Raw genomic sequence first — 23273 nt, 5'->3', positions numbered from 1 at the left:
ACATCAAAGAATATGCTTGTATTACATGCTGTTGTTGTGTGTTGTTATTTTGGTTTGGTGTTGGCTATGTATTTTAGATTTTAGGATCAGTTGGGAATGCTTAGAAACATAAAATCCCCAACTGATGTTGTCTTTTGTTAAGCTTTTATGCTTGTTTGTAGGGATGCTTGTACTTGAATAATTAATCAATGAAATGAAACTTATGTTGGGGCAATATATTGCTTATAATTTGATTCAAATCCCTGAATCTTGTCATATTAGTAGTAGCAAAAGCAGGAGTTAGATGTTTACATTGTTTTCACAAAAACTACAGTACCATAGTGCAAGAACTACTTTGTTTAACTGGCAAATATACAAAGGATTAGTCAAAATACTAGGTTGTTCATCAACAAAATACTTCCTAAAACCCTATCACAGTGCATTCACATCCTTGACCTTCTTGTTCCTGGTGACTGGAAGCCTTGCCCTTGTTTGAGCTCTGGTTGGGGCTGGGTCAGCTGTTGCCACTGGTGTGGGTGACTGAGGCTCTTCTTGCTTCTGGTGCAGGGATGACTCCCATTTGCTGCTGTTGTTGCAGGCTGACTCCCACTTGGTCATGTTGTTGCAGCCTGATATTGTGGCATTATCAATGCAGCCTGCAAGTACAATGGCATTTTAATCAGTTTGTGTCAAAATGAACCCAAGCAGTACAATCATTAGGTAGTTGCAAAAAAAAAAAATACCTATCTTGCAGCCCTTTCTTCACTTTTCTTCCTATGTTCCTTAAGCCAAGCAGTTTGCGGCTATGGCCTTCCACCCTTTGGGTTACTTGGAGGTTGCTGGGGATGGTCTGGTGCAGGTTCATGTTTGCAAGTTTTGGAAAAGTGACCAAAGCCACCACAGTTCTTGCACTACTTTATCTTTTGTTTCTTCCCCTTAGAAGCTGCAGCAGAAGTCCCCTCCCCTAGTTCAAGTTTTCTCTTCTTTGACTTGGGTCTTCCTGGTTGCACTTTTAATACTAGTGGCAAAGGCTCTCTTAGCTTGACCTTTTCCCAATGCTTAGGCCCGGGCATTGGCTAAATGGGTGCTTCATATGCAGCTAAATATGTCCCCCTATAGTAAAGTGGGTGAACCTATAGCCCAGGGTCATCCTTTTTGTCCAGAATGTAAGCAAATGCATGGACACAAGGTATCCCTGTCAACTCCCACCTAAAACATGTGCATGTTCTAGTTTCCAGATCCATAATGCACTGATCATCCTTGTACTTCACCTCATATGTATCACCCCTAGAAGCCTGCACTTCACATGTCCTAGCATACTTCTCCAGCCCATCAAACACCTTGTTCACAAATGGGGTGAGCAAACCTTCCCAATTCCTAGCTGCCTCCCACTTGTCATTACTCCTCTTCATCATGTATCTTCTTAACCATTCCATTTGAGTAAGAATAGGATTATCTCTAGCTTCCCTAATCATTGCATTAAATGTCTCACTCATGTTGTTTAACAACATGTTAGACTTGCAGTTTGTAGAGAAGGCATGCCTTGACCAGTGGCGGGGGAGAATGTTTGACAACCACTCATATGCTTCTTCATTCAAGAAATTGATGCTCTCCATAGCAACCTCAAATTTAAACTGATACAATACATACATAACCCAATATTCAATTCATAGAAAATAGTGACATACATACATACACACACATAACTCAGTCACATACACATGACATACATACATACACACATAACTCAGTCACATACACACATACACACACACAAGAACAACTCAGTCACACACACACACACACACACACACACACACAACTCAATCACTAGCATATTTTGAGTGTCATGTTCAATTCCAATCATAGTGACATTGCCAAATTCAAAGTGAAAACCAAATGAGGAGGCTTACCAGAGTGCTTGCCCTAGCAGCAGCCTAGAATAGATCCATGAATGTAGAGCCATGGAATTTCAGTTTGAAATTTGCCCAGGTTTGTCTAACATAGAACCTTAGCTCAGTTTGGGGACAACAACTTCAAATGCTTCTAACAGACCTTGAAAAAAAGGAATAAAATGCAAGTTTAGTTTTGTGACTTATCAAACTTTGAATAAACATACAATTGAATTGAGAAAATCCACTTACTTTATGTCTGTCAGACATGAAAGTCAACCCAAGGCCTTGCTCAAATCCTTCAAGTGTCTGCAACAGGCTCTCAAGAAACCATGCCCAACTATCTTTGTTCTCAATTTTTGCAGTAGCCCAAGCTAGTGGGAAAAGGTTGTTATTCCCATCTTTTCCAACTGCAACTAGGATCTGCCCAGGATAAGCCCCTTTGAGATGGCATTCATCCACCCCAATGATTGGTCTGTAACCAGAAATAAACCCCTCTCTAAGTGCAGGAAGAAACATAAACATCCATGAATATAGGCCTCTCAATTTGATCAATCCCTTCCACTACAACATTACAACCACTTCCAGGGTTGTATTTGAGAATAGCTTTTCCATAGTCCCACACCCTAGCATACTGCTCATCTGCAGACCCATAAATGATCAGCTTTGCGCTGCATCTAGCAAGCCATGCTTTGAAATAGCTGATTTTGATCCTTAAATTATTTAAAGCCCTCTCCTGAATCTGTCTGATCTTCCATGTGGGGTTGCTTCTGAATTCTTCCAAATACTTGTCTGCAAGAAACTCTGCAGTCACCTTTTTATTCATTTTTTTCCTCATACACCTATGCTTCAACCATAATGTCCTAATTTTCCAAGCCTTTGATTTCACTACCCTAGCTGCATAAAACTTAAACCTACACCTCACCCCTTTCGTACATGTGCACTTGACCAACCTACAACTTTTTTTGTTGTACACACACTTGCATCTCCTTCTGCAGTATGTTGTAAGTCTGTTACTATTATTGTAAAGCAAGTAATACTCATACCTATTCTCAATTGCATGCTGTCTAAAAGCTTTCCTCAATACTTGAACATTGCTGAACCTTTGGCCTTCTACAAACTGTATAGCCCTATCAAAGTCTGTCTCAGCATTAAACCAAGTACCGGTACCCTGGTCATCATCTAAGTCATCACCCAAACTCCTGAGCTCATCATAATCACCCTTTACCTCCTCTTCAATCCTCACTTAAATGGATTTCAAATTTTTATCTATTTCAAATCTTGGATCCTTAGGTTCATCATCCCTGTACTCACCTTCCTCACCAACTCCTCTCAAGCTACCACTTACCTCCCTGTTTAGATGCTCCAAATTCTTCCTCAACCACTCCTCATCATCATCATTTGAGTACAAGTCCTCTTCTCCCTCATCCCACTCTAGATCAAACTCACTCAGCTCATATTTTAAGGACTCTTTTTATCCCTCTGCATCCTCAAACTCATTATCAAACAACAATTTCTTCCCCTTTTCTTTCTTCTTACCTTCTGCAGCTTCAGATCTAACAGATGCAACCTCCTCACCTACCTTGCCCTTACCCTTTTCTTGAGTAGTCAACCTACCAGCAGCTCCCTCTACTACCTTCCCCTTCCCCTTTTCTCTTGCACTCAGTTTGTTAACCCTAAGACTCCTCTCATCTGTATCTCTGTCATGAATAATAATACCCTTTAACCTTGGGCTTCTCCTAAATGAGTCTCCGGTGGGCTTACTTATTCTTAGGCTGGTCCTAAGTGGTCTAGGCCCACCCAACTCCTTTCTAAGTTGCTTCCTTTCTTGTGGAGTCAACTCATTACCATCTATCATTTTAAATGGTGTTTTTCCACTGCCCTGAATTAGCTCATGACTAGTCATATACATCTTTATTGCCCCTTCTTTATTCACTGACTCAAGGAACCCTTTTACCTCATCACCACTAACCAACTCCCTTTTACCAGTTACCCAAGACCTTCCCTTCAATTTATACCAGCAACTAAAGCCCCTAGGCAAAACCACATTAGCATACACAAAGCCATGAATAGCTTTCTCCCTCAAAAAGTGAACATCTATCTTAGAGACAGTAACCTTTTTCATCCAATAAACCCACCCACCATCCCAAGTTAACACCCTCCTATTTTTACCAGCTAAAGAAGGTACAAATGCACCCCCTAATGTAATTTTAAGGTTGACCGTGTCCATTCTGTAACAGTTTCAACAAATACAAACACACCAAATCACAAGTTCAGTAATTAATTGCACAATTAGTCAATCCAAATTACATCTATTCACCAATTACAGCAACAAAAAGCAATTAACCTTCACTGTGCACTTAATTAACAATTACCAAGTAAAGCTAACCCTAATCAAGTAATTATTTAACAATTAAACAATATAAACAAGTCAAAGATTCGCATAATTAGGGTTTATAATAGTTTATGTCACAGAATTCCAAAAATACCATATTTTACCCAATTTACACTTCATTTCCTACGGAAAGTACAGTAAAGAAGTTTGAAATACCTCTTTTTGTCAGGATTCTCAAATCTTTGTCATCAAAGATCCAAACTTTGGTCCCGCCTGTTGAACATGACGACCTCTTGCTTGCTTAGTTGTTGCGATTTTGTGGTGCCACCTCTTCTTCAACTACCAAGATGCTAAAGCAAGTAAAGGATGAAGGTGAGAGTTAGGGTTTTACTTTTACAGAGAGAAAGAAGAAATTTGAGAGGAGAGAGAATAAATTTTCAGAAAATTTAATGGGGGGAAGGTGAGAAATTGATAGCAATTGAATAGGGAAGGTGAGAAAAGGAAGAGAGAGAGAGGGAAATCGGGTTTGTAGCATTTAATTTGGAGGGAAATTAAAAAAAAAAAAAAAAAGTGGGCCCCACAACAATTTCTCATCACCGGAGTTGAGTTTTGGTGGTAAAAGCCAACCTTTTTTTATTTTTTTTTATGAGGTGGTAAATTAAAACTTTAAATTATGTAGGTGGTAAAAGCAAATAAGTCATTTTTTGGAGGTGGTAAAATTCAAAATTTTCCTTTAATAATCTCAATTATGGGCGATTTGCTTTTAATGATCCCAACTAAGGTTTATTTTTTAATAATCCCAACTATGTTATGCGTTTGCCTCCAATGGTCCCAATGACCGATAATTTGTTGAAATAGTTTTTTTTTTCTTTTTTGGGTTTTAATATAGCCATGTGTCTACACGTGATTGGTCTAAATGTCAAAAAAAAAGACAAAAAAAAAAAACAAAATTCCCCCGCCACTTTCCCGCCATCGCCAAACCCTAACCCCTCCCTAAACTCGCCGGAAATCGGCCGGCCACCCACCTTAACCACCAAAATCGGCCGGCTGATCCTCTACCGCCCCATCTGACCCACCCCGACCCTCTCCTTCTCCTCTAACCCCCGCCTCGTCTACCTTCTTTCTCGAAATCCTAACCACCTAAGTACCCGAAAGGTCGATAGCACTCCTCCTTCCTTCCCCTACCTGAAACAACCCCCAACTCCCTTTCCCACACCCCGAAATAGCCAGGAGGGTCGATTTGAGGTGGGGAAAAGGGATTGGTGGCTGTTTCGTGGTGGTTTAAAGGGGGAATGAGGGTGGTCGATTTTTTGGGCTAGGTTGCTTGTGGTTGTGTTCGTGGTGGGGTAAAGGAAGGAGAAAGGCAAAGGAGAAAGGGAGGGGGCTCACCGGCGGGAGAAGTTGTCAGGGCGCCGGCCGAAGGTGGGCAGCCAATCGCCGGCGCCGATAACTTGGGGTGATCGCCGGCGCCGATAACTTGGGGTGATGGGTTGTGTTGTGGTGGTGGGAGGGGTGGTTAATTGGGTTTAATTCTTAATTAATAATTATTTTATTTTCTGATTTTTTAATTTTTTAAAAAATGTTAGACCAATTAGAATAAGACACGTGTCAATTTTTTTATGGTTTTAATTTTTTTTTTGAAAAAAAATTTAGACCAATCACGTGTTGACACGTGTCATGATAACCTGTTATAACAGGTCATTGACTTTGTGTTGACCGGTTGAGACCGTTGGAGGAAATGCATAGCATAGTTAGGATTATTAAAAAATAAACCTTAGTTGGGATTATTAGAAGTAAATCGCCCATAATTGAGATTATTAAACTGTATATATTTTTCCAAAAAATTACTCCATCCATACTTTTTTACACTTCCATTTATTGATCAATGGTTTTTCCAAGTTGATTACTCCCTCTGTACCTCATCCACAATTTTTTTTTAATTTAAAATTTCCCTTCTACTACATCCTTACTTTTATATAAAATATTCATCCAATATTATACTTTTTTTTTTAATTTATTACGTAGAATTATTTTTGTAATTCCCAACAAACCCCGCGTACATAATATTCTAACAAATTCAAATCAACTGCTTAAAACTTTGTGCCAGTCAAAGTGTTATAATTAAAAAAGGGAGAGAGTACTTAAAATAGAATGAAGCTAGTATATTGGGATGCTTAAATATAATTAGGGTAAGTAAAAGGGGTGGATGGAGTATAGTGAATATCATTCCAAATTTACAATAGAATCAATGAAAGTTAATCTTATGGAGTTATACTTTCTTTTGAGAGCTAGACTAGGAAGCTCGATTGGATCCGATTTGAGCTATCAATCCTCAAACGAGAACGAAGAAACTCGCATCATGAGTTAGGTTGCATTTGGCTTTTTCAAAGCTTGAACCCAAAGCCTCTAAGGAATAATTTCTACACCAGATCATGCAATAAATATGGTAAGCTTATATATCATTTTTTTTGTAGCTAGCCAAAAAGAAAATCTTATCAATCCAAAATCTCACATAGGTCTACCTAGCTTGATTTAGCGGACAAGTCCCTTTATCTTAGGAGTGGGGAAGGATTGAAGGAAGGTAAGGAAATCCCCTCCTCAAAGTAGGGTTTTGATTGCAATGATTGTGATTGTTTGATGCATTTTTTTTTCCACAAGTAATAGCCCTACTTGTTACTCTCAAATATTTGCTTCTTTATTTATTGGGTTGTTAGGGTTTTACTATTAAACAAAATGCTCATTATTACTAATAAATTGATATTAGAAAGTTCTTCAAATGCGTGGCGCATTCATAAAAGGGTTCGACTATATGACAATTGGAAGGTCGTATTCATAAAATCGCATGCAATAATAACATACAAACTTCCTAGACTATTCTTGAATTGTCAAAGATGAGGGATGTTATATGCTATTTTTTTTTTCTCTCTTTTGGTTGCAATCATGCAATCAACGAACATGCTTGTTCAACGCGCAACATAGGGTTACCGGTTACATAACCAAGTCTTCAACCAAATACTTCGTACTTGTATTTTTTAAATTATATTGATCAAGTCCTATTAATATTATTAGTGTTTTGGTTGGTCAACATAGCATTATTTATTATTTTAGCAATATGCACGTTGCATATCATCATATAGACTATTACATAAGTTGGAATTTTGAATCGAATCTTTTCATTTGATTCACGAAATAAGAGAAGGAAAAAACGATTACAATAGCCTGATTAGCTAGGTACAGAGTATTACTTATTACCTTATCAGATCATTTTTATTTGTATGTATTTTTAATTTACTTGACCCATTTTCTTTTCCTTCTAATTTTCTGTTGAGTTGGATGCATGTCACACAATCAAACTCACTTGCTTATTATTTTTTCTTCAACTTGCATAATGTACTATTAATCATGAGATAAATAAATAGGAACATAAGGAGTATTTTACATATACTGGCTTAAATAATGTGAACGGAATAATTGGACCTTATAATTTGTTTGGAGCTTTATAACATTTTTTTTAGAAACTAGGGGGCTTTATAACATATATACTTGGAATCCGTAGAAAATAAACGAAAATCCTCAAGAAGAAAAAAAAAACAAAAATCCTCTTCAAAATTTCTAATGTGGACAGCTCTTTCTTATTTGATGGACATATTTGTTTTTTTTTATAATAAAAACGAAATTTCCTCTGGGTTTTGGCCATTATTTGTTGGAAGATGCTAATATTCACCTAATGTGATTCCCTGCAGATTATTATCACTAACAAACGATGTTTATATATCATCTAAACTAACATTTTGTCATTTATAGGGTCCTCATTGACATGTACTGTACAATTGTGTATACTAAATTTGCAATAAGTATATATAATGCACAAGTTGTATGCAGGCTTTCTTTATATTTTTTGAAATAAAGTTGTATGCATGCTTTAAATTAGTCTGAACATAAGGTAAAAGTAGAAATATTTTTAGAGTTCTTCATTTATAGTATCAATGTATATTTATTATAATAAAAAAAAAAACCTCATGTTCTCAAAGTTTAATTTGGAAACTTTACCATAATTGATTGTACAATTATGCATGCTAGGTTTAGTTAAATTCAATTCAAAGTAAAATTTCTGAATGCCGAATGGGAAAGATTTTTACAGAAAAAACAAAAAATTTATTCATAATAAAAAAAAAAATTGTATTAGTTTCAAATGTGTTTTACAAATTGTAAAAAGTCAAAGTTTTACAAATGGAGGGATTACCCATGTATATAGAATTATATAGACTATCCAAAAACTAGCTAGTTTTAGACTCTCCACTTGAAAAGTCAAGGACTAACCGTTCCAAAAAAAGAAAAAAAGGTCAAGGATTAAGATAACAATGACATATTTGGATTCACTACATAATACGAAGTATATGTGCAAAACCTATAATTTACCGATTTTTACTAATTCGTAATAAAATTTGTTCTTTGAAAGTTAATGATTTTTATTGATTATTTTCTGTAAAATTATTAAACTTAAAATGATCAAAATCAGTAATAACTTGGAACCAAAGTACTACCTCCATTTTTATTTAGTTGACACATTTCTTTAATAGCGCTTGTCAATGCACAATTTTCATGATTAATATCTCTAATTCTCGACCTTATAAAATCAAAAAAAGTAGTAATTAATAAAAATATATATTGAGACGATTCAAACAAGATCCCACTTGACTATGATTTATCGTACCTATAAATCACAAAAGTTAGTCAAAGTGTAGTTTGTGAATAGTGTAAAAGTCAAATGCTATCAACTAAAATAAACGGAGGAAGTATTTGTTAAGAAAAATAACTTTACAAAACAATATATTCGACAAGAGTAGTCGTTGTAATGTTTGTTAGTGGTTAGCTGTCAAAATAATTTTTACTAATCAATATCCTATGTTGAAAAAGTTACCTCAAATGTTGTCAAACCTTATAACGATGGAAAGGTACGAGTACTTTAAAACGTTATCTCAATAATAAACCTCTAAAAATTAAAAGTTATTGTCAAACACGTCTAACACTAAATTCGATATTCTATATTAATTATAGAGTTTGAAAGGAGGGAAAATTAGGAAAAGGGATTAAATTTAATTGAATAAAGGATTAATTGAGAACCCAATATTTGCTTTTAAATTTGAACATAAAAATCTGAATATAATCAAATAATCTCTAGTCTAGTTGTCAAATATCAAAATCATAAAAGATAAGATATATCCCAATATAACAAACTTTTAGATTTCCTTAACACAAGCTCCCAATTAACATCTCCATCTTCCTATTAACGTGTTACGCTCATGTTACATCCGTAATCATACATTCATACTTCACTAATCACTATGGAGTACTTTACTTTAAATCCCGAACCAAAACCGCGTCATATTTCCCACCCTATAAATACTACTCCTTCCTTTAGCAACACTACTTTTTACCGTGACTAAAATAAAAAAACACTTATTCCAAAATAGTGAAATACTATCTCCATTTTTTAATATGCTAGAAACATTTTATTTTCACATTAAGTGAATACATATTCAACTATAAATATTTTCGGCACGAATCTGACCAGATGTATCCTATAATTATAAATATTATTTTTTTTATGCAAATTATTGAGTATTATTTTTTTATGTACTCGTGTTAAGAAATACGAAGTACTTCTTTCATTAGTTCATTTCCTCCCATGTTTAAAACATCTTATTTTTACATTAGTCAATAAATAGCTACGACACACTACCATCATAAATATTTTGAGATGAATCCAACAAGACTCATGTACCGTATAATTACGAATACGAGTGTATTTTTTGATGCACAGGTATTAAAAAACGGAGGAAATACTCTCATAACATATTGACGCGGTCCTATTTTGTATACCTTTCTTCTGCCACAGCTCCAAATAAAAATCCTCGTTTTTATTCTTTCAATTTCCTACTCTGTTTCGCACTACTCCATATATAAATACACCTTCCCTTCTCTCTCTCCTCTCTTAAAGACTCGTCTTCTTCTTCTTACTCTCTCCTCCATATCTTTTCTTTCCTTCGAATCCAAATATCCATATCATACCAAATCATATCATATGATTTTTTAACTTCCATTCTCAATTTTATTCACCCAAAAAACAAAAAAAAAAGTGAAAATCTACAGAAATTCATCATAGCATTTCAGAAGAACAAGAAGCTGTTTATCAAGAAACGAGCAATGGCGATCCATCACCGGTGGAACGCCGTCGTTTTACTGCTCCTATTCTCTTTGTTAACAATCCTCTGCTTCTTCTCTCCTTCTTGCTTAGGCATCCGATCTCTCTCAAGATCAGGGGCAAATTTGGAATTTCACCACCTGCTACACTTCTCTGAAGCGCCGGACTACCGTAACGGCGTAGGCTGCTCTTCAACTTCCTCCCCTTTCACTCACTGCGACCCCTCATTGGTCCACGTGGCAATGACTCTTGACTACGAGTACTTACGTGGCTCAATCGCCGCCGTCCATTCCGTCCTCAAACACTCTTCGTGCCCAGAAAACATCTTCTTCCATTTCATCGCCGCCGAGTTCGACTCGCTCTCACCTCGTGTCCTGAGTCAACTCGTTCGGTCAACGTTCCCTTCGTTGAACTTCAAGGTCTACATCTTTCGAGAAGATTCCGTAATCAACTTAATCTCGTCTTCAATTCGGGTCGCACTCGAAAACCCGTTAAACTACGCCCGAAACTATCTGGGTGACATTCTTGACCCGTGTGTAAACCGGGTCATCTACCTTGACTCGGACCTTATACTCGTCGACGACATCTACAAACTCTGGAACACTTCTCTTTCTTCCTCTCATATAATCGGAGCTCCGGAATATTGTCACGCGAACTTCACAACGTATTTCACCAATACATTTTGGTCCGACCCGAATCATAAAACCACTGCATTCGGGTCAACAACCCGGAAACCGTGTTACTTCAATACGGGTGTAATGGTGATGGATCTACATCAATGGAGGGTGGGAAATTACAGGAGTAAAATCGAGAGTTGGATGGAAATCCAGAAGAAAACGAGGATATATGAGCTGGGTTCATTGCCGCCATTTTTACTGGTTTTTGGAGGTCGAATTGAGCCGATTGATCATAGATGGAATCAACATGGATTAGGGGGTGATAATGTTCGAGGGTCGTGTAGATCGCTTCATCCGGGTCCAGTAAGTTTGTTGCATTGGAGTGGAAAAGGGAAGCCTTGGGTGAGACTTGATGGGAAGAAACCGTGTCCGTTGGATCATCTTTGGGAGCCGTATGATTTGTTTAAAGGGAGGAGAGAGAGAGAGATTCATCGTCAACAGCAGCAGTTTGCTGGGTTTGTGGGTTCTGCTTCTTCTTTAATTGGATGGTTGTAAGTGAATTTTAATTCATTTTAATTTTTACAGAGTTTTGAATTTATTCTTTCCAGAAAAACCAAGGGGGAATTGGGTGGAATTTTTTATTTATTTTTAGGGGAGTTTAATTGAATTGAATTCTTTGGTAGAAATGGTGGTAGATGAGGATGGATGTACAGAGCTTGGGAAGATGAGGATGCATTCATTTGCATTTAATTTGTACATTTTAATTTTTTATTTGAAAGATATAATTTCTGGGTTTCTTTTCTTGGGAACCAAATTTTGAGGTCTATTTTTTCTTGTATCTATATGAATGAAGGGAAAAATAACAAAAATAAACAGATACTAGTAGAATTTTCTTCGGGTTCATCCTTCTCTGATTATGTTTACGTATTTTGCTTAAACTTTTATTGTTATTCGTATATGATGCCCTTGACTTGGCTAGACCGTTTGATACAAGAATTTACGCTGTACGGTAAGTGTGACCGTCTAATACAAGAATTTACGTTGTTGATTGGTGTAAGTGTGACCCGTCTAATACAAGAATTTACGCTGTTCGATTGGTGTAAGTGTGTTAAATTGGAATACATGTTGTTTAAGGTTAAAAAAAACAAAACAAAATCCAGGACAAAAACGGTGCATTGGAGAAGAATTTGACAAAAAAAAAATAAAAAATTGACGTTTCTTTTTCATTACTTTCCTCTGTTTTTTCTGGCCGACAATAATGCAGGACCTCCACTACTGTAAACAGATGGCATTTTCTGTTTGATATTTTTTCAAGAAACTTTTGAATTTGCTATTTGTTTGTAATTTATGTTGTTAATTGTTAAATGGAGAGAAGGTTAAAGAAATTAGTAGTAGTATCTTTAAATTCAAGAATTTGGTACGAGTAATCAACTAATTATTTGTAAAATTTTAACGACCAAATTAAAGAGTTTACTAACTAAATAAATTACGAGTACTTTATTTACCTTTTATTTAGTGATTATTGTTATAGGGGTTAAGGTTAGGTACTTGGATGTTTCTATTCACCAAACATTACGATCAAGCATTGCTTCTCGAGGAAGGTAACTAGGTAAATAGAGAAATTGCTTAAAATGATGTAGAAATTAAACCAGCTACTCTTCAATTCCCTCTATTTGATATTCTTCCATTATACCTTTATGTCAAAGGAACATCAGCTTGCCTTGTGTGCAAGTCGTCTAGGAATGAATTGTTGACAAGTTATCGTACGGGAGGATAAAGGAAGGTGCTCTTATGCTCGGGTGCTTGAGATAAGCTGAGATATATATGAAGATGTGTCAAAGCTAACGAATGTTAAAAATGTGCATAACTTTGAGAGTAATGTAGGACCATCGCTCAATTTCAATAACTAATAACTTTTTATCACAAAGTTGTTAATGGGTAATCGGTACGTATATTCTTTATCACTTAGACATCACTTATCGCATAATGGAAGGATTACTTATCTACTTCAGAACTCATTCGAGAAAAGATAGTAAGTATAAGACCGGTTAGTTATAGCTCTTACATTCAACATACAAATACGATTTGAAGGCTAATAATAGTGCTAGTGATGGCTACGTAAATTTAGGTTAAGTGGAAGAAGAAGAGGGTTTCAATGTAACATTAAAGTAGTGAGTGGCTGACACGCTAATATTAGAGTTAAGCAAAGCATTGTTTTCAGTAAGTCACTTTCATGGGCCCCATTGACAGCACACCATAACAATTCATAAAAATGCCTTACTTGGCTTGGACACCTTTGTTCCCTCTTACTTTTCAAATCTATTTTCTCAAAATTAATAAAATTAAAACAAGTATCTTTCTCTTTTTATTTTTCTTTATATTGTTTTTTATTTGGGTCAATTTGGACCTAAATTATGGGCTTAATTAAGAATTGACAGGTAAAAAATAGAGGTTTAATACATGTGCATCAACCAAATAGGCCATGTGAACATAGCGGGGTCCATGGCCCAACGCATAGCAAAATATACAAACAAAACTTATTGAAATATTATTGTTAATTTTTTTTTTTTTTTTTTTTGAACTCAATGAAATATTGTTATTATTAGGCATTATTATGATTTTATGAGCAGCCATTTTATTTATTTTTGTCAACTTGATAAAAATTTTGAAAAAAGAAAGGATTTTTAGTAGTAAAATTAAATTATTTATGTTTAGTAAAAATGGGCCAAATAAGACTTGGTTGGCTATGAGCTGTGTTTAGGCTGTCATTTTCCTTTTATGCAAAAATGTCAGAGCATCTGATTTTCTTCTTTTGTATTTTTCTTTCATAATTTTTATTCTCTTGGGTTTCCACATTTGTTTTGGCTCTATAAGTACTCAGTTTATTTTTTTTATTTTTTATTTTTTTTAGGGCTAGTTGCGATTTTGATAAAAATGATTGGCTGGATTTCGAGAAATTTCTAGTTGCTCATTTGTGTATGTGACATCATGCTTATCTTTTAGTTGGAGAGGTCAAAACCATCTTCAAAGCCAAATTATCATAGGTTAAGATGAGCTTCTAAGAATTTATACAATTTCTGTAAAAAAATTTATTGCATCATTTATGGAATTATATAATTCGTAAGAGTTTTATTTAATAGTATACGTGTTATCTTTAAAAAAAACATCTTTGTTTTAATTAAGTCAGTTGAAATAAACTCAATCCATAATCCGTTCAAAAAAAAAAAAAAAAAAAAAAAACACACACACTCAATCCATAATAGTATAATACACTTTAATTAAGTTATTTGATTTATGTTTTGGATTTGGTAATTTAATTCAGGACATATTCAGGTTTATATAATATTAATGATTAATGTATGGACAATCTATCATTACAAAATTATAAAGCCATGTTTTGTTCATCTAAATAAGTTCAGACTTCAGATAAAGTCAATACTTATTAGTTATGAATTTATGATTAAGTGTAAATATAAATTATTTAATTTAAATGTACATGATAAGTTCCTATTTAATCTAGATAAGTGTAAATCAGGAGTATAGAATATACTCTATACCTTTTTTTCCTAGTTAATCACAAAAAAACATAAGTATTAGATTTTTTGTATGTAGCTGGCCACACAGTGTGGTCAGCTACAATATAAGGCCTATCTCGTTTCAGGCCCAACAAATTACGGACCCCAACTAAAAAATAATGGACTCATTACATTTCTCGTTACTTTAGATTTTCAACTGTTTTATTTGAACTTCTCACTTTCCTTCTTCTTTTCCCCAAATTGCCATTACTACTATCAGAGATCAGTCACTTCCATTTAATTTTTGCTTCAATTTTCTTTAATTTTTCTCTTTTTGTTCTCTCTCCACCTGTGATTTCTACTTGTTCTCTCTCCTCTAAATTCTCTACATTTGTACGAGTTATATGTGTTTTGTTGTAAGTGTATTTCGTATGGGGTTACTATTTCGTAGGGGTTGAGTACCCAAATATATTCACGGATCTTTGTTGAAAATCAAGCTTCTGCCATTTTGTATTCTGAATTTCTTTCTCCTCCATTGCATTTATTACAATTCTCTCTCCTCTAAAATCTTGTTCTTCGTTTATTAAAAAAAAAAAAAAAATTGTTTTTCGTTGCACTATGACTAAATATAAGGGTTACTTGTTTTGGAGTAATTGATAACAAAAGTGGGATTACTTGTTAGTAAGAGTGAGGTATTGGGTTACTTGTTAGTAATATAGGGGTTACTTGTTAGTAATGGAGTTACTTGCTAAGTTATAACGGGGTTACTTACTAAGTACTTCCTCCGTTCTATTAATATTGCAACAAGGATGAAATTACGCATTCCAAAGCACATTTTATATGCTAACTATCTATAATTGTGTAAGAGTAAAAATTATAAAAAGTTGATATTGTGAAAGTATTTTATGAGATGAATCCAATAAGTCCCACATGACTTTATTTTGCTTAATGTAATCATATTATATGGTCAAACAAGAGTGATGAATAGTGCAAAAAGTCCATTGTTGCAATATTAATAGAACGGAAGAAGTAATATAAAGGTTAAATTATATTACTTAGTATTTATGGGGTTACTTGATCAGTAATAGTAGGGTTACTTAGTAATAGTGGGGTTACTTGATTGGTCAGTAATATTGAGGTTACTTATAGGGGTTGCTTGGTTAGTAATATTGGGATTACTTATAAAGGTTAATTACTTAGTAATATTGGGGTTACTTATTGGGGTTACTTGATAAGTTATATTTGGGTTACATGATAAGTTATATTGGGGTTACTTATAGGGATTACTTAATAAGTTATATTGGGGTTACTTAATAAGTTATATTAGGATTACTTGATAAGTTAAATAGGGGTTACTTGATAAGTCATTTTGGGTTACTTAGTGATAAAGAGGTTACTTGGTTAGTGATTATGGGGTTACTTGGTTTTTTTTTATAGAGGTTACTTGATAAGTAATATTGGGTTTACTTATAGGGGTTACTTTATAAGTTATATTGGGGTTACTTATAGGGGTTACTTGATAAGTCATGATGAGTTACTTAGCTTATTGATACAGAGGTTACTTGGTTAATTATAATGGGGTTACTTGGTTTTTTAGAGGGATCACTTGATAAGTCATATTGGGTTACTTATTGATACAAAGGTTATTTGGTTAGTAATAATGGGGTTACTTGGATTTTTATGAGGGTTACTTGGTTAGCGATACAAGGATTACTTAGTTACTGATACAAGAGTTACTTAATAATATAAAGGTTATTTAGTTAATAATACAAGGGTTACTTAATTAGTGATACAGGGGTTACTTGGTTAATGATACAGGGGTTACTTAGTGATATAAGGGTTACTTGGTTATTGAAAGTTGATTACTTAGTGATATAGGGGTTTTGGTTAGTTATTATACATGGGACATTTGTAATTCATATTAGTTGGGAGATTTGTGAGTGATTCCTGAAATAAATGAGGAAAGTGTGTGCTTTTGTGCAATTAATGTAGTGTGTCAGAGCATTTTTTATTAGCTTTTGGGGTGTGGGTCAATGTGTTTTTAATAAAGTGGCGTGTCAGTGTGTTTTTTTTAAGAAAGTAGTGTGTTAGTGATCTTTAAGAGCATAGCCAATGATTGTCCATTTTGGGTGGGCATGACGAAAGAGAAAAAAAAATAAAGCTTAAAAAATGAAAAAGTTGTACTTTTGGTGAGAAATGGTTCATGACCAGGTCATGATCATGACCACTTGTTGAGTGTGGGCATTTAGTGGTATTTCGCCACTTGTCCAACAAAGAGAGGTGGTTTAGTGTGTTTTTTTTTTCTTTTTTATAAATTGATGGGGGTTCACGTGGGAAATGGAAGAAAAGGAGAATCAATGCCCACAAAATTGGAGGGCAACCAATGTGAGTGTATGGGCATAAGCGGGTATGAGAGTTGGACATAAATGAGGTGGAAGAGAGAGAAATTAATAAAAAATATGATGACCACCATTAATTTGGGCATCCATTGGCTATACTCTAAGAGTAGTATGTCAGTGCGCTTTTATAGGAAGTGATGAGTTAGTGCGCTTTTGTAGGGAATTTTTCACCTCTCACTCTATATGTGGGTCATGTTTTTAGGCATGCCGGTGCTCCTAGGAAAAGAAGTTAGAGAAAAAGAGTCGCCAACAAGTTTTAGGAACTTGTAAACCGTTCACGATTGTGAAGGTTACACCCAATTTACAATCACAAAGATTGCTAACTCCATAGTGGTCTGGAACCATGACTGGATGTTTGGGGATGATGGTACAAACTTAACCTTAAAGAGGTCAAACCCGCCTTAAATAGGCCTCTACTTAATTCTTATTGATATTCATGCGCGTTTTTCGATCAACATACACACATCAAATTAAACCCAAACCTGTTTAATCTACGTTGGTTGATTATTAATTCACAATTAAATCTAATGCTGGTGATCACTTGAATTAAAATCATATTAAGCTTAAATCCAATTATTAATTATATTATTAGGCGTGATTTCAATTACAAATTCCCTTTAAACTTGCACAAGGGGGCGTGATCAAGCAATAACAATAAATCATGGATAGTCAAGCAACATATAATTATTGTAACAATCATCATCATAAAAATATCGTAAAAACATCATTAGTAGTAAGATCCTAGGCATGATATTAAACGGATTAATAACAATCCTAGCATGCCATTTATAACAAAATCAACACATTATCCTAAACATGATACTAATAATCAAAATCAAAGTGTATTCCTAAGCATGATTTCTATTCAAGATTAAAAGAGTAATTAAGTAATTAAATTACTTACTTTGATGCCTCGACCTTCTTGCTATTAAAATAATACACACGTTAGTAAATTTCAAGAAAGTTAAATTAATAAAGTAAATAAATCAAATATGAATTGAAATATAGATTTGGGACCAAACCCTCAGAACTCTCAACCTTTAACGTCAAGGTCGAAGGCAACGTCGAGTATGGTTTGGAGTATTCGAATCACGCAAAGGAAGTATTGTGTTTGTTTGGGGTGTTTAGGCTAAGAGCATTGGTTTAAGAACTCTTTTTTGAATTCTTAGAATGAGGGGATTTTTGAAGCTAATTGTGACTAATTCTTGATGATTGTGGATAGGGATTTTTGATGGTTATTATTCATGATTTTAGCTAATTATGGCTAATTCAAGATGATTTGAAAACGGGGAAAACGACCTCTATTTATAAGGAAAAAGAGAGAGACTGGACGATCAGAAGTTCTGAACAAAATAAAACATCTTTAACGTGGCGCGACAAGTTTGTCCACTATAAAAATTAGGACGATTTTCAACGGACAGGTTCCGCAGACACGTAATTCCAACGAAAAAATCAAAATTTTCGACGGATTTATATTCCGTCGGATATTTCCGACGAATTCAAACAATCCATTGGAAATCCGTCGAAAATTTCAGACGGAAAATTTTTCCGTCGGAAAATATGTGCTTTACGACTGATTAAAATTAATTTCAGACGGAATTTCCGTCGGAATTCTATTATTAAAAAAAAAAGAGCAAACCCTAAACTCTATTTTACCTTCCCCGGCATCCCCCCTCTACTTCTCTTCCACCTCCTTTTTTCAATTTCTCTTTCTCTTTCTCTCTCCTCGCCTATTTCCTCCTCTCCCTCTCCTTCTCCTACTCTCTTCTCTCGTCTCTCGTCCCTTCTCGTCCCCTTCTCCTCTTCTTTTTCCTCTTCTCCTTCTCTCTTCTCTCTTCCTTCTTTGTTCTTCGTATCAACCCAGAATTTTCGTGAGTCCGCCACTTTTTCATCCTTTATCACCACCATTTGCGTCATCAAATCATTACCAGAATTTTCGTGAAATCCAAATGCCGTTGCCGCGTCGCTAAGTGACTCTTTTTTTTATTTTGTAAGGGGTTTAAGGTCAAATTCGACCATGAAAATTCTAGATATAGACTTTTCATGGTCGAATTTGGTCTGATTAAACCAAATTCAAGATGGAATTCAAACCAATTTTGGTTATTAAGATATGTCTTTCGTTTTTTTAATTTTTTTGGTTTGTTTTGTGTTTTTTTTTTGTAGTACTGCCGTAGTGGTCTGGTTGGGTGTGGTTTGGGTGGGTCTGGTGGTGGGTATAGTTTTGGTTGATGTTGTGGTGGGAAAAGGGTTGGGTGGGTATGGTTTTAGGTGGGTGGGTTTGATTGTGGGTTTGGTTAGGGTGGGTTTGGGTGTGGGTTTGGTCAGGGTTAGGGTGGGTTTAGGTGATGGTTTTAGAGTGGGTGGATCTGGGTTAGGGGCTGGTAGCGTGGGATGAGAGAGGGTTTAAAGGTGAAGCGTATAAGGCTGGTGGCGTGGGTTGGTGATGGTGAGTGAGGGTTTGAATGTGCAGCAGTTGGTGGTGTGGTGGAGTTTAAGGCTTTGAGGTGGTGTAGGATTAGGTGTGTAAGTGAGGTGAAAGGGGGCTGCAGGGGATGCAGCATGCGTGGGTGTGGGGTGGTGAGGGTTTTTTTGTTTTGTTTTTTTTGTTGATTTTTCCGACAGAATTTTCGTCAGAAATTTTCGGCGGAATACAGTCTGTTGGAAATTTTCAACGGACTTTTCGGGCATGAAAATTCCCTTCCGAAGCATGAATTCTATCAAAAAAAGGTCGTTTTTCTAATAAATATTTTTATGACGACAATTTACGACGGCGTCGGAAAGACGTTTTCCGATAGAAAACAGGGTGTCGGAAATCACCTGTTTTCTAGTAGTGGTCGTGGCGCGTTGGCACCTGTCGCGACGTGACACAGCTGGCGTGGCGTGTTGAACCTGTGATTGTGCATTGGTTCCTGAAGATAGATTAGTCGTAAGAATTTTGATTTATAATAGAATTATATTTGTAGCAGATATCCAAACGTCTTTGAATTCGAATAGAACAAGGATTATCATATGAGAAGTTTTATTCAATCTCAAACTTCTTCGATCCTTATCTTTTCGGGAAGAATAAATTAGAACCTTCTAGAAAATTCTAGAAGTTTCTAACTGATTTAGGATTGGGAATATGATCATATAGGGCCTAAATAAAATATTCAGACTCCATGTAATCATTGGGTCGTAGCTAAGGTGGACCTAGACTCGTTTAGGGTTCGAGATTGGTATTTTGGTTATTCGTTTTAAGTCAAATTTGGGCTTATAATATATCGTTGGAAAACTCTTTTCAAGTCCTATCCAACTAAACAATAATTGTACTGGGAACATGGACCAAAATAATCAAGTTTGGATTTTTTCTTTTCATTTCTTTTTTTATTTTTTTATTTTTTATTTTATAATTTGGACATGAAATAAATGATTTTGGGTTTAAGGACACGAAATGAATGATTTTGGATTAAAACACTTTAGGTACGGTTAGAAATATGGTCAAGGCTTAAGGAAATTTCACGCAACTCTTCAACTCTTTACCGAACTCGTCAATCAAAACGTGAAAGGTACCCATCACTGGGTTTGGTGTTTGGGGCGTGGGAGACACGATTAGGTGTCTACAACTTTTTTATGAGCGTGTCAGCTCTGTTAAATTTGTTTCATTATCCGTTATTTCAGTGTGTTTTTTTTTGGAAAGAAAAGCGCGTGAAAGCCAATCCCATTATGCGCGTCAAATCCTGTTATTTTTGCTGAGTTGGCAGCTGGCCACATAGTGTGGTCTGCTACACCAAGAAGGCGTTGGTTATAATTTTGAATTTTTTACTATACTTTTGATCTTACTTAGTTGTTTTGGCTTAAATTAAATAATTAGTATGCTTAGTCAACTTAAACAGTTTAGGAATAAAATATAAGATCACGTCCACAACCCCACAAGCTCTTTTAGTGTAAATGTGTTATTGCTTCTAGCTCGAGTAATCTCACTTTCATTAACGAATTAAGCTCGTTCACTGAAATTACTTCTGGACTTTTATTAAACAATTAAATTTGTTTTGAAAATACTAGAAAAATAGAGTTGAACTAATTATTTAGCATGCAATTACTCCGTAGCAACAACTACAATTCATATGTATGTATTTGTCGCAATTTATTTGTCACACTTTTTAATTACGCTCATTTCAATTTATTTGTCAAACTTAGTTATGAGGTTGACCCACTAATAATAACGAACAAGGTGTACACATTTAACTTAACCAAGTTTAGGTACAAGATATAAAATTATCACAAGCTCTATTAGTAATGTGTGATTGCGTCTAACTTAAGTAATCTCAATTTCATTAAAAAATTCGTTTCTGAATATTATAAAGAAAATAATTGAATGTTATACTTGTTGAAAGGCAAAGATGTCAGCTATCAGGAGTCAAATATAAAATTATACAAGCTCATTCAGTGGAATAGCTTCTAATTTGAGTAATCTGAATTTTATTAAACTATTAATTTGTATTGAATTTGATTACGATCGATAAAAAGGAAAACTAATTGGTTCAAGAAAGTTGAATTATCTGGCAATTAGCACCAGGCCAACTTCAATTCAACTCATATGTATACATAATTTCATTGATTTATCATACTTACAACATATATTTATAAATTGACAAACATAATAAGGGTAAGAGATATCTAGATTACGCTCTCTTCCATAATATACACGTCATCTCAAGTAGTATGAACATCATACACATTATATCGCATATATAATGATATTCGCCCGATTATGTTTAATCTCTCAATCCCACACCCAAATTAACTAAACCAAGCTCTACATACGTACACAAGCTCTTAAAACATTCAAATTGTATCAATCAAGTTAGTTACTAATACTTAATTAATCACCTAACAGTTGTATGTCAAACAAAAACAAAAAAAGTACATACGAATTTACAAAAAGAGGCACTAATTTATGGTCCATTATATTGACCTACTAAATCAAAAATCAATGATTCATACAATCAATTAATCATATCGTGGCAAGTGCACCATGTCATTATATAATTTACTTGAAAGGTGCTTCCTCTTTATCCTAAGTCACTATATTACATGAAATTATTCCAAGAAATGTATTTAATTCCTTGCTTTGCGTATAATCACATGCCAAATTGTTCTTCTACTACGTAGCGTTTTCTTTACTTCTTCAAATTTTACTACTTCCTACCTTGAATTATGGCAAAAACAAGGTATCTATTCTTACGTACTTTTCAGGTTTGCTTAGTTTGTTAAACATAGATTGTTCATAGAGATGACATGCTAACGATGTTTAATATTGATTTTTATTTAAAATTTTAAGATTTACATAATAGTGAACAATTTTTTTTTTCCCAAAGAATTCTATCACCCATATATCTGCCAAAAAATTTAATCGAAGTAAACCTTGTTTTCGTCACTATTATCGTTATTACTATTTTTAAATGTTACAGAGTAGTAAACTAAGGCCCTGTTCACTCACCTTATTTTTGCTGAACTGAAATTATTTTTATTGAAGTTAAATTATTTTGCTGAATTGAAATAATTTTTGCTGATTTCCTATTATATTTCAACTTTAAAATTACTGATTTTTACTGAACTGAAATTATTTTTACTAACTGAACTTATTTTTACTAAACTGGAATTAATTTTACTAAATTAAAATTATTTTTACTGAATATAATTAATTTAAGGTAAAGTAAATAGGATGTAGTAGGGAAACATTCGGAATTCTTATTTTGAACTACGCATAAAAAATGTTGTGCTCGTGCGAATATCCATAGATGATGTCATGATTATCCACCCGTTACTCACCGAGTCACCGTGCTGGCCATGCCCAACACTACAGGATAAAACAAGGAGTACCAGCTACCAAGCAATAAATAATGGTGAACTGTATATACTGGTTCAAGCCCAATGTCTATATTCGTAACATTTTGAACTATAATCATGCAAGTTGGGCCTTTTATTTTCACTTTTGAACTAAAGGCACAAACACTGGCTTTCCTGATCCACTTTTTGCATTTTTTTAATGCTAAGGAGAAGAACTTTGACTATGCCTTAATTCTCTAGTTGGTATACACTAGACCCTAGTGTAGGTAGCCCAACCTACACTCCCTCTAAACGCAGCGTTTAGAGTTACTACCCACACCCCCTCCACTAACCCACAATAATTACCCACTCCCCACAATAACCACAGTAACTGCATAACTAACTTCCCCTACCCCACATATATATACATAAAAAAAATAAAAAAAAAAATCAATTTCAAATCATTCTCTCTCTCTAAACACCATCTTCTTCATTTCTCTAGAGTTTCTCTCTCATCAAACCC

General features: G+C 34.7%; 1 protein-coding gene across 1 annotated transcript; it reads left to right on the top strand.

The window, feature by feature from the left end:
* The first annotated feature begins 10040 nt into the window (after nucleotides 1–10040).
* LOC110698092 (probable galacturonosyltransferase-like 8) lies at nucleotides 10041–11931 on the top strand. The gene has a single exon (XM_021875495.1). It carries the CDS (start codon nucleotides 10414–10416, stop codon nucleotides 11581–11583), a length of 1170 nt encoding a protein of 389 aa, XP_021731187.1. The 5' UTR covers nucleotides 10041–10413; the 3' UTR covers nucleotides 11584–11931.
* Nucleotides 11932–23273: the final 11342 nt, after the last annotated feature.

The sequence above is a fragment of the Chenopodium quinoa genome, unplaced genomic scaffold (assembly GCF_001683475.1).
Source record: "Chenopodium quinoa cultivar QQ74 unplaced genomic scaffold, ASM168347v1, whole genome shotgun sequence".
Taxonomy (NCBI): domain Eukaryota; kingdom Viridiplantae; phylum Streptophyta; class Magnoliopsida; order Caryophyllales; family Amaranthaceae; genus Chenopodium; species Chenopodium quinoa.
This window is presented reverse-complemented; position numbering and strand designations above follow the sequence as displayed.

Excerpts from the sequence above, each read along its gene's own strand:
- LOC110698092 (XM_021875495.1), top strand. The coding sequence starts at position 10,414 with ATGGCGATCCATCACCGGTGGAACGCCGTCGTTTTACTGCTCCTATTC.